The 11,909-nt window shown below is 64.6% G+C and overlaps 1 protein-coding gene across 12 annotated transcripts in view; it reads right to left on the minus strand.

Moving 5' to 3' along the window:
- The window catches only part of IGSF9B (immunoglobulin superfamily member 9B), a 48,545-nt gene extending 36,798 nt beyond the window's left edge, over positions 1-11,747 (minus strand). For 5 of the 12 annotated variants that reach the window (XR_004755953.1, XR_004755952.1, XM_035345920.1 and 2 more), the window contains exons 1-4: positions 11,509-11,745; positions 3,846-4,043; positions 3,081-3,227; positions 616-767 (exon numbers count right to left, since the gene is read on the minus strand). Coding sequence is in view for 7 of the 12 variants with exons in the window: in XM_035345920.1 (XP_035201811.1) it covers positions 616-767; positions 3,081-3,227; positions 3,846-4,043; positions 11,509-11,572 (561 nt within the window). In the remaining 5 variants the exon portion in view is untranslated. Of the gene's footprint in view, positions 1-615; positions 768-3,080; positions 3,228-3,845; positions 4,044-8,693; positions 8,853-11,508 lie in introns of those variants that run through there. The other 7 variants (XR_004755956.1, XR_004755955.1, XR_004755954.1 and 4 more) reach the window with 4 other exon arrangements.
- Positions 11,748-11,909: the final 162 nt, after the last annotated feature.

Raw genomic sequence — 11,909 nt, forward strand, 5'->3', positions numbered from 1 at the left:
AAGTGGCCAAATTCCCATCGGGACCCTGGGGACACAGCAAAAAAGGGCTGGGGAACATCACCCCCAGAGGCTGCAGCATCCCCCCCCCCCAGCAAGCGAGAGCCGCGCTCCCAGGCAGGCTCCCTCCCTGCCGCTCACTCTGCCTCATCCTTCTATTTCAATTAGTAACAAATGATTCCTAATTACTCTCATTAGTGCCTGCGCTGATTCCAATGCCTGATTTACCAATTACGGCTCGGGTGGAATCGCTGCCTGGGAGAGGAGTGGGAGCCTCTGGGAGGGGAAACGGGTCCTGGGGCGGGGAGAGGCCCCCCTGCCCAAACCGTCCCCCTTCGTCCCCTCCCAGCCACCACGTTCCCAAGGCGCAGCCCCCACCCAAAACTCAGTGGGGGGTCCAGCAGAGCCCCCCAACCACCAGAAATGCCCTGTCCCATGGCCAAGAAGCAGGGAGAAGTGCTGAGAAAGCAAGGCTGGCTGCAGACACGCTGCAGCTGCCACCACCACGTTGTCACCCATCCCGTCCCTGATTTAAGGGACACTTGGGGGGGGCCTGTGCAGTGTCACCCCCCCCCCTCCATGCAGCAGGGCCAGGCCGTTTCCCCGCCATGCACCTACCTGGTACTTGCTGCTGGCGGCCAGCAACTCTCCCTCTCTCAGCCAGGTGACGATGGGCTTGGGGTTCCCGAATGCCATGCAGGTCAGGGTGACGCTGCTGCCTTCCTTCGCCTCCACGTACTGCGGCGGGGTCTCCGTGAAGGTGGGGGGAGCTGGGGGGCAGAGGGAGAGCCCGTCACCCCCCCGGTCCCACGCGCTGTCAGCCCCGCGGTGGCACAGTGATGGAATTGGGGCGGCCACACGCAAGCTGGGGACACCCCACGAGCCCCCACGTCCCCAAAAGGGGCACCTCCCTAAAAGGGGGCTCAGGCTGTGGGGACAGCAACGTCGCAGGGGCTGTCCCCACCGTGCCCTACAGCCCAGCGGTCAGGGGCAGAGCCAGAAACCCTTGGAGGGCACCCCGGGGTGCCAGCCCCTACCGTACCCTCCTCCCCAGTGGCTCCATGTGCAGCTTTCCCCCTCCCATTCCCATCACACATTAACTTGCTATTGTCAAAACATAAGAAAACACCGCAGTGCAGATCGAAAGGCTCCTTTCTGATTAAAGAGGCTGGCAGGATTACAGCCCGCCCCTAATTACCAGCAGTTGTTAAAGCCCACTTTCGAGGAAGACAGGTTGGCAATTTAATCTGCTCGGGAAAAAAAAAGAATTCTATTTTGTGTCTCCCAAAATGATTTTTTTTATTTTCCCCCTAAGAAAATTAAGCATCCTAATGTGCCGGGGGAAAGCCACAGCCCTCCCCCTGAAAGCTGTTTCCCGGGCCTGGAGGATTACGGTTATTATTTCATTATTAAACCCGTGTGTGCCCAATAAAACCCCTTTTGAGAGCCCTCCGTGCAGGGACGGGATGCTCGGAGCAGCCTGGGCTGCTGGAGGCACCACCCCGCAGCTCCCAGGCGCCCCAGAGCCCTTTGGGGCCGGGCAGGGAGGAGGACATAAAACCAGCCGGTGGCAAGCCAGGGGCTGGCCAGCAGGCAGGTCTCCGCCACCGCCCTGTGCTGCCCAAGGGCATTCCCCAAACGCTTCCAGCCCCTTCGCAGGATCCTCTCTTCCTCCTGCACCTCTCCTGGGCGGCCAGAGCATGAAGCCATCCCCACCAGCCATCACAGCCGCCTTCCTCCCTATTTCCCCATGCTCCTCCTCCTCCCTTCCCAGGCTCTCCGAGCTCACCAGAAGCTCAGCCCCGCGTCGCAGGGGAGCAGGCAAGGACAGAGCTGCCGTGCTCCCCGCCACCGCGAGCCCTGCTTGCGCAGCTCCTTCCCGCTAATTGGACTCAATTAGGCAGCTCTGCACCGCGCCGCAGCCCCGGCACCCCCCCCAAAGGTTAAATAAATCGCTCAAGGTCGGGCAAGGTGGCGGCGAGGAGCCGGCAGCGCCCCACGGCCGCGTCCTGCCTCAAAGCGTGGCTGCCGCTAAAAATAAAGACGTCTCCCGACGTGGAAAACGACAAATTGCTAATTAGCTTAATGCGCGGCGCTAATAAAATGAAAGAGTAATTGGAGTAAATCTGAATTCGGAGAAAACAAAGATTTGATTTTCTGATCTGTTTGTTAAGAGGAGATGCGGCCCCAGCCCTGCTTCTTGATGTCTTTCCTTTAAACAAGCTTGGCGTAATTAAACTGCGTGATTGCTAATAGAAGTTTGTCCCTTCTGTGAGTGGAGTTCCTGCTTGGAGCTGGCCTGGATGGCTTCTCATTTGTTTAGGAGGTGCAGATGCAATCTAGGTCCAGCGTGAGTCAGAAATCACAGGGAAAAGCGCCCCAGCCCTGCAGCGGTCCTGCACCCGGCACGGCTGTGCCGGAGCCCTCTGTCCTCCCTGAACAAGGCATCATCCTAGGGAACGGCCCCAAACCATGGCAGGGACGGTGACAGGGACCTGGCCTTTGCTCCGCACGTGCCCTGGCACCGCTGCCCAGCACCATCTGTGGCTCTGCAGGTCCTGGGTGCCCTCCTGCATTGCCCTCTGCCAAGTCCCAGCCCCGGCAGCCTGTGCGGTCGGGCTTGCCAAACCTGGAGGGCTCGTTACCATCCTCGTTACCTACCAGGACTAGAAAGCCACACACAAAATCACACCCTGCAGCCCGGCTCAACAAGCAGCACCGTCCTCGTGCACCGCCGTGAAACGCCAGCACTGCAAGGACGCAAGGCCCTCACTGTGGGGTTGTGAGTGGGGTGGGCAAGGGATGGATGCTGATTTTGACCCCAAGTCCCAACGTAAAAGCAGTCCTGCCCTCCTCCTGGCACCCACAGCGCACTCATCCCCTATCCATCACCGTCCCTGTTGGCTCAGCTCAACCGCAGCCCGCTCCCAGCACAATTGTGCTCTCCAAAGATGCAACATCCCAGAGCATCTTATCCCAGGGGCCATCCCCGGGACAGAGCAGTGACACCAGCGCCAAAACGGGCTGGATGGGGAGCTGCCCACGAACCCTGAGCCCACCCCGTGCCGCCGGCCCGGACTCACCATTGACTGTGAGGTGCACCCAGCTGCCGTTGTGGAAGGTGTCGTACTGCTGGTCCAGCATCAGCACCTTGCACTCGTACCAGCCTTGGTCCTCGGAGCGCACCTGCTCAATGCGCAGGGACGCCTTGTCGTGCAGGCTGGCCCTGCCTGCGGGGAGAGAGAGCGCAGCCCGTCAGCCCCCAGACCCCGCATCCCACACCGGCTGCCCCAACCCCACAAACACATCCTTACGGGGGATACCTCTACCCGCTGCAAACACCAAAATCGAGCTCCCCAAGGCAGCAGCACGTTGCGATGGGTCTAGCGTGATGTCCCCAGCCCTCAGAGGTGCCACCAGAAGCCGCCAGCCACACGGGGAGGGTGACACGTGCTGGTGTGCAGCCACGTGGGCTCTGCACCTCCAGCAGAGCCCTGCCACCTCCTCCTGGCCACCTCCACGGGGAGATGTCCCCGGAGGGGTCCGATCCCATGCCCCGCACCCCCGAGCATCCCCCAGGCTCGCAGCTGCTCCGGGGCGCAGCGGCAGCAGCCGCCGCCGCCACCACGCATCACCCTGGGTTTCTCTGCCTCGGTTGCTCCCGTCCCACGCAGCCCAGCTGGCTTCCTAGTGCTGCTGCTTAATTAAAACCAACTGGGTGGAAAGAAAGCGATGAGAGGCAGAGCGCGCGCGGTTTCCTACGGGGGAGCAGATTGAGCAGAGCCGCACGCACGGCGCCGCTCGCCTCGCGGCCCCTCGGCCCCCAGCCCCGCGCCCCCCGGCCTCACCTGCATACCCCGGGTCGACATGGGGAGGGTAGAACCCGAACTTGATGAAGATGGGGATGGGGACGCCGAACTTGAACCACTCCACCACATAGGGAGGCGGCTGCCCCGTGAGCGGGTGGATAACGTCGCATCCCAGGATCACGCTCTCGCCAGCGCGAGCGGTCACAAACTCGGGCTCCTCCCTCGAGCCGAGGGCACCTGCAAGGGGAGGAAGGCAGAAGTTGCGGCTGTTGAGCCTGCTGCCCACCACCGGACCCCTTGGGAAAGCCCAAGCGCCAACCCCGAGGGCTCCTCCACCCCAAAAACCAGAAGCAAACCCGCTTGAACCCCCTCATCCACCCCAAAAGCCACAGGAGCTCAGTGAGCAGGGCCAAGCACCCGCAGCTGTGGCATGCCCTGGGATGTGGCTGTCTCGCAGGAGCCATTCCAGGTGGCCCAGTCCCTGTCCCTGGGTGTCACCAAGAGCCCCAGGCTCAAAACCTGTCTGCGACTTGCAATTCTGGCACCTCGCTTCTCCCCTGGCTGGAGCAATTAAACTTGCTGCTCTCAGCCTTCAGCCAAGGCTCTGCTCCACCCTGGCTGCATCTCCCAGCTTGGCTGCAGCCTGTTATCATCCTGCTCTTTTCATCAGCAGCAAAGCTCGGCACCGTCCTCAGCACAGCTTTCAAAAAGGGAGACGGGGAACCAGGGCAGGGAGGTGCCCGGCCCCAAATCGCCGCTCGCCTCATTCCCACAGCTTCCCTCCCTGCAAGAAAAAGAGCTCACGCCTTTGAGCGGGGAGCAGCAGCAGTGAGAAAGCACCAGCACAGCCAGCACGAGGAGAAAAACCCAGGCTGGGCTTTCGGAGCTCCCTGCAGCCCCAAAACATCAATATGACAGAGCTGGGGGGGGTGGCCTGATGCGGCACAGGGCTCCGCAGCAGCTCCACGCAGCACCTCACGCCCCTTCCCTTCCTGCAGCACTGCAGGCTGGGGATTCCCGAAACTGCAGATGCAGGGTTTGGGCTGGCCGAGCACCTCTCCTCCGGCGCATCGCGGCAGGGGGACCCCCTTTTTCCCCCAAACATCCGCCAACACCCGGCCACTGCCCGCTCCCCGGGGGATGCTCGGGGAGGGATGCTCTGCTCGGAGAGGGATGCTCTGCTCGGAGAGGGATGCTCGGGGAAGCACGTTCCCACTCCTCCGCGCTGCTCTTCGGGGCCGCCGGTGATTGGCGGCGAGTGACATCACCGCTTCCCCGCCGCGGGAGCCGAGCATCACCGGCTATTTTTGGCTCCGGCACAAGCGCGCACCACCGGCCGCGCCGTGCCGCCATCCCTCCCGGTGTCCCGCGGGACGGGAGCTCCGCCGGCTGCACCCAGACCCCTCCGTGCACCATGAAGCGGGTGCCCGTGGAGGATGGCAGCCCTCGGCCCTGCGTCAGGGCAGGCGTCCCCGCTCCCTGCGGCACCGGGTTACGCGGGGAAGGGCTGCTCGCGGGCAGAGGGGAGGGCGAAGGCATCGCGCCGCAAGCCGCTCGCGAGGAGCCTTTGCTGCATTGCTCGCCCTCTGCTAGGGCTCATCCCTGCCACCAGGGTCCTACTCAAGCAGGCAGGGGGTGGTGTTGGGCACGGGGCCACCTTGGCCCCCTTCACACCGCCCCGGTGGCACGCTCACACCTCCTGGGCCTTGTTATCGCTGCATCGCCGATGAGCTCAGGCTTTCGCACCCTGTCAGCAGAGACAGCATCGGCTCTGCCCTGACGGTGAAGAGCTGCAAGGATCCAGCCTGGCCCCAGCAGCACCCCAGGGACCTCACCAGCACCCTCGGGACCTCGCCAGCACCCCCAGCTCCCGAGCTGCCCTTCCTTTGCTCCCACCCGCACGTGCCCAGCCGCAGCAGCAGGAGGGGACGGGTACCAGGGCAGCCCTGGGATGCAGCCAGCCTCCCAGCAGGAGCAGAGACGGCACTGGGAGCACTGGGATTCCCCACCCCCCGGCTGCCCACAACCCCCCTGCGCCGAGCAGGGACAGCAGCTGTCACGTGCAGCTCAAGAGCATCCAAGGACAGCGCTCGCCCTGCCTCCCCGGCGCAGGCGGCTGTCTCGCCCCAGCGGGTCCCCAGCACCCCGCCGGGTGCTGCAGCATCACCCACGACCTTCCAAGGGACAGCATCCCCGCTTTCCACCGGTGACAGAGGACAAAACCTCCCCTCTGACCTATCACTGAGGCAGCAGGGGGAAGCCAGCCCGAACCCCTTCGCTCCCCAGCTCCATCCCCAACACCCTGGGGATAGGACCCACCAGGGGATGGGACCTTGGTTTTCAGCCCCCACAAGCCCAGCAGAGCATCGGTACGCACACAGCTGAGCTTGCAGAGATACAGAAGCACGCTGCCCGTGAGGCTCACCACTGCCACACGCCCAGACACCACGGGGACGGGCCCTGGGGAGCTCCTGCTTGGAAGCCGCTCACTCCTGGGTCCCCCAAAGGTGACCCCAAGCGGCTCCCGCCTCACCCAAAGGCCCAGCGCTCACCAAACACCCACCGCCTGGGGACTGCAAGCACCAGAACGTGCGTGGAGGAAAAATAGGTCAGTGCTGGCAGCTCGCAGCGCCGGTGTCCCCTCCGCAGGCCGGCGGGTGACGGCACGCGTGGCTGCGCTCAGCCCCACGCAGGCGAGGCTGGCCGATGGGCAGCGCAGCGAACAAGCCCCCAGCATCCCCCCAAATCAGCTCCATTGCCTCCAAATCAGCTCTCTTCCACCCAAAATGAAGGTCCTAGACACGGGTTCCCCACTCCAGGGCTGAACATCAAGGGTGGGCACGCAGGAACTCCCATCGTGTCCTTGTGTCTCCACTTCCAGAGGGGAATGGGGACAGCACCCAGCTCTGTGCCCATCACAAACCACCGTGGCACCCATCGGGTCAGGGACACGGGCTCTGCCCCTTCCCAGCCCACAAACCCAGCCCAGGTGCTGCTCCCGACCCCGCCGTGTTCAGGCTTCCCTTGGTGCCCCAGCTCCTGAAAGCGTATAAATAATGGAGACTGCAGCTTTCCATTAAAAGAAGCGATTCTCACCCTCACATTTGTGGAGAAATGCTTGAAAACAACCCGCAGATGCCAGAAGAAACAGAGCACAAACAGAAAGGGTATTTTTAAACGCGCTCGATTTTCCCAGCCAAGTTCAGGGGGGTTCGAGACTTAACCTGGGGTTTCAAAATAGGGTCGGCAGCGAGAGCCACGGCGGGGATGCGAACCCCAATTGCCCCCCCGGAGCAGCAGCTCACACCGAGCTGGGGGTGCTTTGTAAAGAAAAACAAGCAATCAACAGGCTTCGTCATCAGAGCGGATCCAGGAAAAATAAAAGCACGCAGTGTGCCAGGAGGCAAGAATACAAGATGTGGAGGTGGAGTTGAACACATCCCAACGGGAGAGGGAAGGCTGCCATCACGTAAGACGATGCCATCACGGGGCTCCCAACGAGGCTGGGGCCACCCAGATCCGGGCTTTCAATTCCTCCTGTCCCATAAAGAGGGAGGCAAAGCCACGGTGGCACGAGGCTTGGCTGTAAAAATAGAGGATATCCCTTTGGATGCGCTTGCAGGACCCATCCCATGAAGGATGGGAAGGATGGTGCCAGCAGAAAGCATCCCAGGGAAGAGCAGTGTCGCCCCAAGGACATGCAGAGGCTGAGGAGCTCTGAAGCAGCCAGCGATGCTGGGCCAGGAGGGGCTGGCACCAGGACACCAGCTGGGAATGCAGCTCTGCAGGGCACGGAGCAAACACAGAAGGCAGAAAGCTGCGAGGAGCTGCTCTGGAAAGCACCCAGAGAACCAGCCCAACCCTGGAAGCCACAAGCACAGCACCCCCCCTGCACCCAGGGGTGCTCACGGCCCCCTGAGAGCATCCGCCTGTCCCCATCCCCAGGCAGCCGCCACGAAGCCCGCTCCCCTTCCCCCAGCTTCAAAGCAGCATCTGTTTTTTTTTTTCAACCAGATTCCTGTGTTTTAAACCCAATTTTCCAGATGGACGGACTGCGCCGCGCGGAGGTCAAGCGACTCGCCTCAAGGTCACGCAGGGAGAGGCGGCGGTGGCATGGGATCAGCAGCTTGGCGGCGAGCTCGAACCCCGTCGTGGGGACAAGGGACAGCCCGTGCAGCAGCCGGTGCCATCCCGAGCCCAGGTGCTGCCCCACGGCGATGACACCGGTGGGATGGTGCCCATCAGGTGCATCAGCATCCATGGGTGCGCACCCAACGCCGCGCCACCCATTGGGGTGCAGGGATGAAGCGCACAAGGTGACCCAGCAGCGGTGACAGCACTGTCCCCATCACCCCAGCACTATCCCACCAGGAAGAATCGGTGCTGGGGCATCCCCACGCTCGACACCAGCAGCTGGGCACCTCCCGGGAGCCATCTCCCAGCAACAACCAGCAGCTCCCCAAGCAGCCGCCGCAGCAGAACGGCCCCGGGGGAGACCTGCTGCTGCCTCTGGCGCCCGTACACCCACGGCGGCCCCGCGCCCCGGTCCCACCGCCCCGCCGCTGTCACGGTCCTCCGGCTCGTAACTCTGATGTGAGCACTCGGCGTGCTGACAGCCAAGCCGCCCGCCAGCAGCTCCTGAATCACGCTGTTCCTGGCTCAGGCAATCCTCCCACCAATGCCAGCCTCTCCAGCAGGAAGCAGGAGGAATGGAGTTGTTTTTCCGAGGCCAGCTGGTCACTGAGGGCCTCGGGCTCGGGAGACGCCTGCCGCAGGGAAGGGAAGGGGGTGAGGCTCCTCCATCCACGCGGGAAGGGACCGCGCCGGCTGCTCGCCCAGCCCCAGGGCCTCGCTGCCACCCTCCAGCACGGAGGTAAACGCGCTGACCTGTCCTGTGGCAGCTCCGGAGGGGAACGCAGGCTTGCAGAGCCCTCCCAGCATGGGGGAAGCCGCATCGTCCAAGCCGAAAAGCAACCGAGCCAGAAAAGCATCACCGCAAATATCCTCCGCCAAGCGCCACGGCACGCGTGCCCCTCATTGCCCTTCCATCCAACAGGTCAAGAGGAGTAAAAAATCCTCCGGGAAAGGATAAAAAAGGGAGCTGGGCCAAACCCCCACTGGCCAATGCCAGTGCCAAGCCATTCCCTTGCCAGGGAGGCGCGGGGAGAGCAGCGGCAGCCTGTGGGATGCAGCACCCGAGCGGCGGCACCGCGGCAGGTAGGCAAGTACCTCCCCAAGCCAAGGTCACCGCCACGGGCCGGGTGGTCCCCTCGATGACAGCCTTGCCCAAAACCAAGCCACCCCTCGGCACGCCGTGCCCATGAGCATCTCTGCAATGCTGTGCTGGCAGGAGACAGAGGAAAGCCCCGGCGTCACAGCGCCACGGGAACGCCGGGAGGACAGGCCCCCCCTAAACCTCCCCCTGACACCCACTCCTGACGCGCCCTGGCATGGGCACGTCCCCGCTCTCCTCCCCCATGCTGTAAGAGGGGATAACATGCACTCTCTGAGTGGATTAACGCCTGGAAAGCCCTTGGAGAGCTTCGCCAGGCCAGGGGACTGCCTGGGGACAGCAGGGCTGCAAGGCATCATGCTTCTGTCCAGCCCTGCAAGGAGGAGGAGGCGGCAGGGGGAGGAAGGCCACCTCTCCCAGCAAGGCAGGGAGGACTGAAACCGAGCCTGGGGCTGTCAAAAAAACAGCGTTGTGTTCAGTGTGCTGTGCAGAGGGGGATCTCAGCCTGAGAGCATCGCCAGCCTGGCAGGACAGCATGCTGCAGCCCTGGCTTGCACTGCCCGCACGCCCAGGGCACAGTGACTCAGGACGGACACACCGCAGGGACAGCACCACAGCGGCCACCACAGCAAAGCCCGGCACGGGGCAGAGCCACGCAGCACTCCCAGGGGACGCCCACGGCCACCAGGACACCAGCAGACCCACAGGGTGCTGCCACCAGCCAGGCAGCTTGGCACACACCGCGGGCTCCCTCCCCGCAGCCACATCCCCTGCAAACATCATCTCCAGTCGCTGCTGAGCGATGCGGGGTGACAGCCACCCACTTGTGTCCCTGCTTTCCACCCTTACACAAGGTTCTCCAGCACCCTACACCCCCATCACGGTGCTTAGGATGAACTGGGGATGCCACCCCCACCATAAAACCCCTGCTCTCCTGCTCCAGCCCCTGCTCGGGGGCGACGGGGGCGCACGGCACCGCAGCGCCCGCTTGTTCCCCGTCCTCCCCGCGCCGTGTCCCCGCGGGGGACGCGCTGGCCCGCAGCGCCCCCTCGCCCGCTGTGCGCGGCGCCCACCCACGCATTACTCACGGCACACTCATTCATCACGTACGCGCCTCGCCGTACGCGCGCCCCTGCAGCCCACCCTGCCGGGGGGCCCCCAACCCATTAGGGCAGCCCCATCCCGACTCCCACCCCACGTGTACCCATCTCGGGGGGGAGCCCCACGGGTGGGCTGCGGTGCGCCCAGGGGCTGGGGAGCCCGGCAGGGCTGGGAGCCGGTGCTGCTGCAGCAGCAGCAGGAGAGCGCAGGCAGCTCGCGGCTCACCTGCTACCTGCAGGGATGGCTGGGGGCTGGCGGCTGACGGGAGGGAAGGCAGAGCAGGAAAAGCAGGGTGATCCCCTGCTGCTGTCTCCTTCCTGACCTTGGACAACCCTGTGCCTCACTTTCCCCTGGTTGGTGCCGCAGCCACCCTGGGAAGGGAGAAGGAAGGATGCCTTCCCCGGGCGGGGGGGCAAAATCACCCCCAAAGGCTGCAGAAGGAAGCGCTGACCTCGCCAGGGTACTGCAGGGGAAGCAGAGAGGGCAGGCACTGAATCCCCTCTGCATTTCTCCTCGCTCTCCCAGGCTACCCTTGCACAGCCCCGCAGAGAAGGGCGAGCTCCGTCCTGCTCCCCAAGGAGGCTGGAAGGAAAAAACGGGGAGCAAGAGACCCCCGGGGGACACGCACCCCCCTGGGACCCCCTGCCTGTCCCTGCACCCAGCCAGCCGCATCCCCAGCGAGGACTCGCCCCGATTAACTTCTTCCGAAGCGAATTTCCGAGCCCGGGGAGCAGACGCAGACGCACACACGGCATTTGCAGCATCCCAACGCCCGGAGCCCGAGCACGGCGCGGCTCGGCGCTGTTGCAGGCTGATGTCTCATAAACTTCCCGACTCGCAGCCGCTGCCCTCTGGGAGGTCACAGCAAAAAAAAAAAAAAAAAAAAAAAAAAAAAAAAAAAACCACAACCGAGGAGCGCCTTCAGGAGATGCGCCCTGCGCAAAACCCCGACAGCACACAAACCCGTGATTTTTAATTTTCCTAACGGGGGGGAATAAAAAGCACCGAGACCCGCACCGCGCCCAGCGCCCCCCATGCACCAGCACCGAGGGAACCCGGCCCCATCCCGAGCCGCAACCAGCCGCAAGCACCGCACCGCCGGGGCGTGCTCCCACGGGGCCCCCCCCCCCCCCCCCCCCCCCCCGGGGGGGGGCGCCCCCCCCCCCCCCCCCCCCCCCCCGCTGCAAAACCCGGCTGCAAAACCCCGCCGCCAGCTGCGGAGCACGGGGCGAGCTCGGGGCGCAACCGGGGCGCAAAACCCCGGCGCAATCCCGGCGCATCCCCGGGCGCACCCCCCTCCCCCGCTCCCAACCGGTGCATGCCAGGGGCCACCCCGACACCCCCCCGGGGACCCCCCGGCACACTCACCTTGCACGGGCACCCCGCGGGCGCCGAGCACACTTGCAACCAAAGCGGCCACATACCAAAACATAGTACTACCGACCCCCGGTGCGCCGCATCTTCCGCCCGCCGGGCGGCCCGGCCGGGGCGGGGCGGGTTTGGCCGGGCCGGGACAGGGCTCCCCGGGGCCGGTGTGGCCGGAGGGGGCGGCTCAGGGCCGGCCACCGGCCGCCGCCGCCGCTGCTCCCATCCCGCCGGTGCCGGTGCCGCACCTGCCTCCGCCGCCCGGCGCGGGGGGCGCAGCCTAACCCCAGCCCCTTTAGCCGCTCGGTGCCGCCCCCGCCGGCCCGCCATTGGCCCGGCCCCCCGGCGGAGTGGGCGGCCCTTGGTCGGGGACAAAAAAACGGGGGGGGGGGGGGGGGGCCCGC

The sequence above is a fragment of the Oxyura jamaicensis genome, chromosome 24 (genome assembly GCF_011077185.1).
Source record: "Oxyura jamaicensis isolate SHBP4307 breed ruddy duck chromosome 24, BPBGC_Ojam_1.0, whole genome shotgun sequence".
Taxonomy (NCBI): domain Eukaryota; kingdom Metazoa; phylum Chordata; class Aves; order Anseriformes; family Anatidae; genus Oxyura; species Oxyura jamaicensis.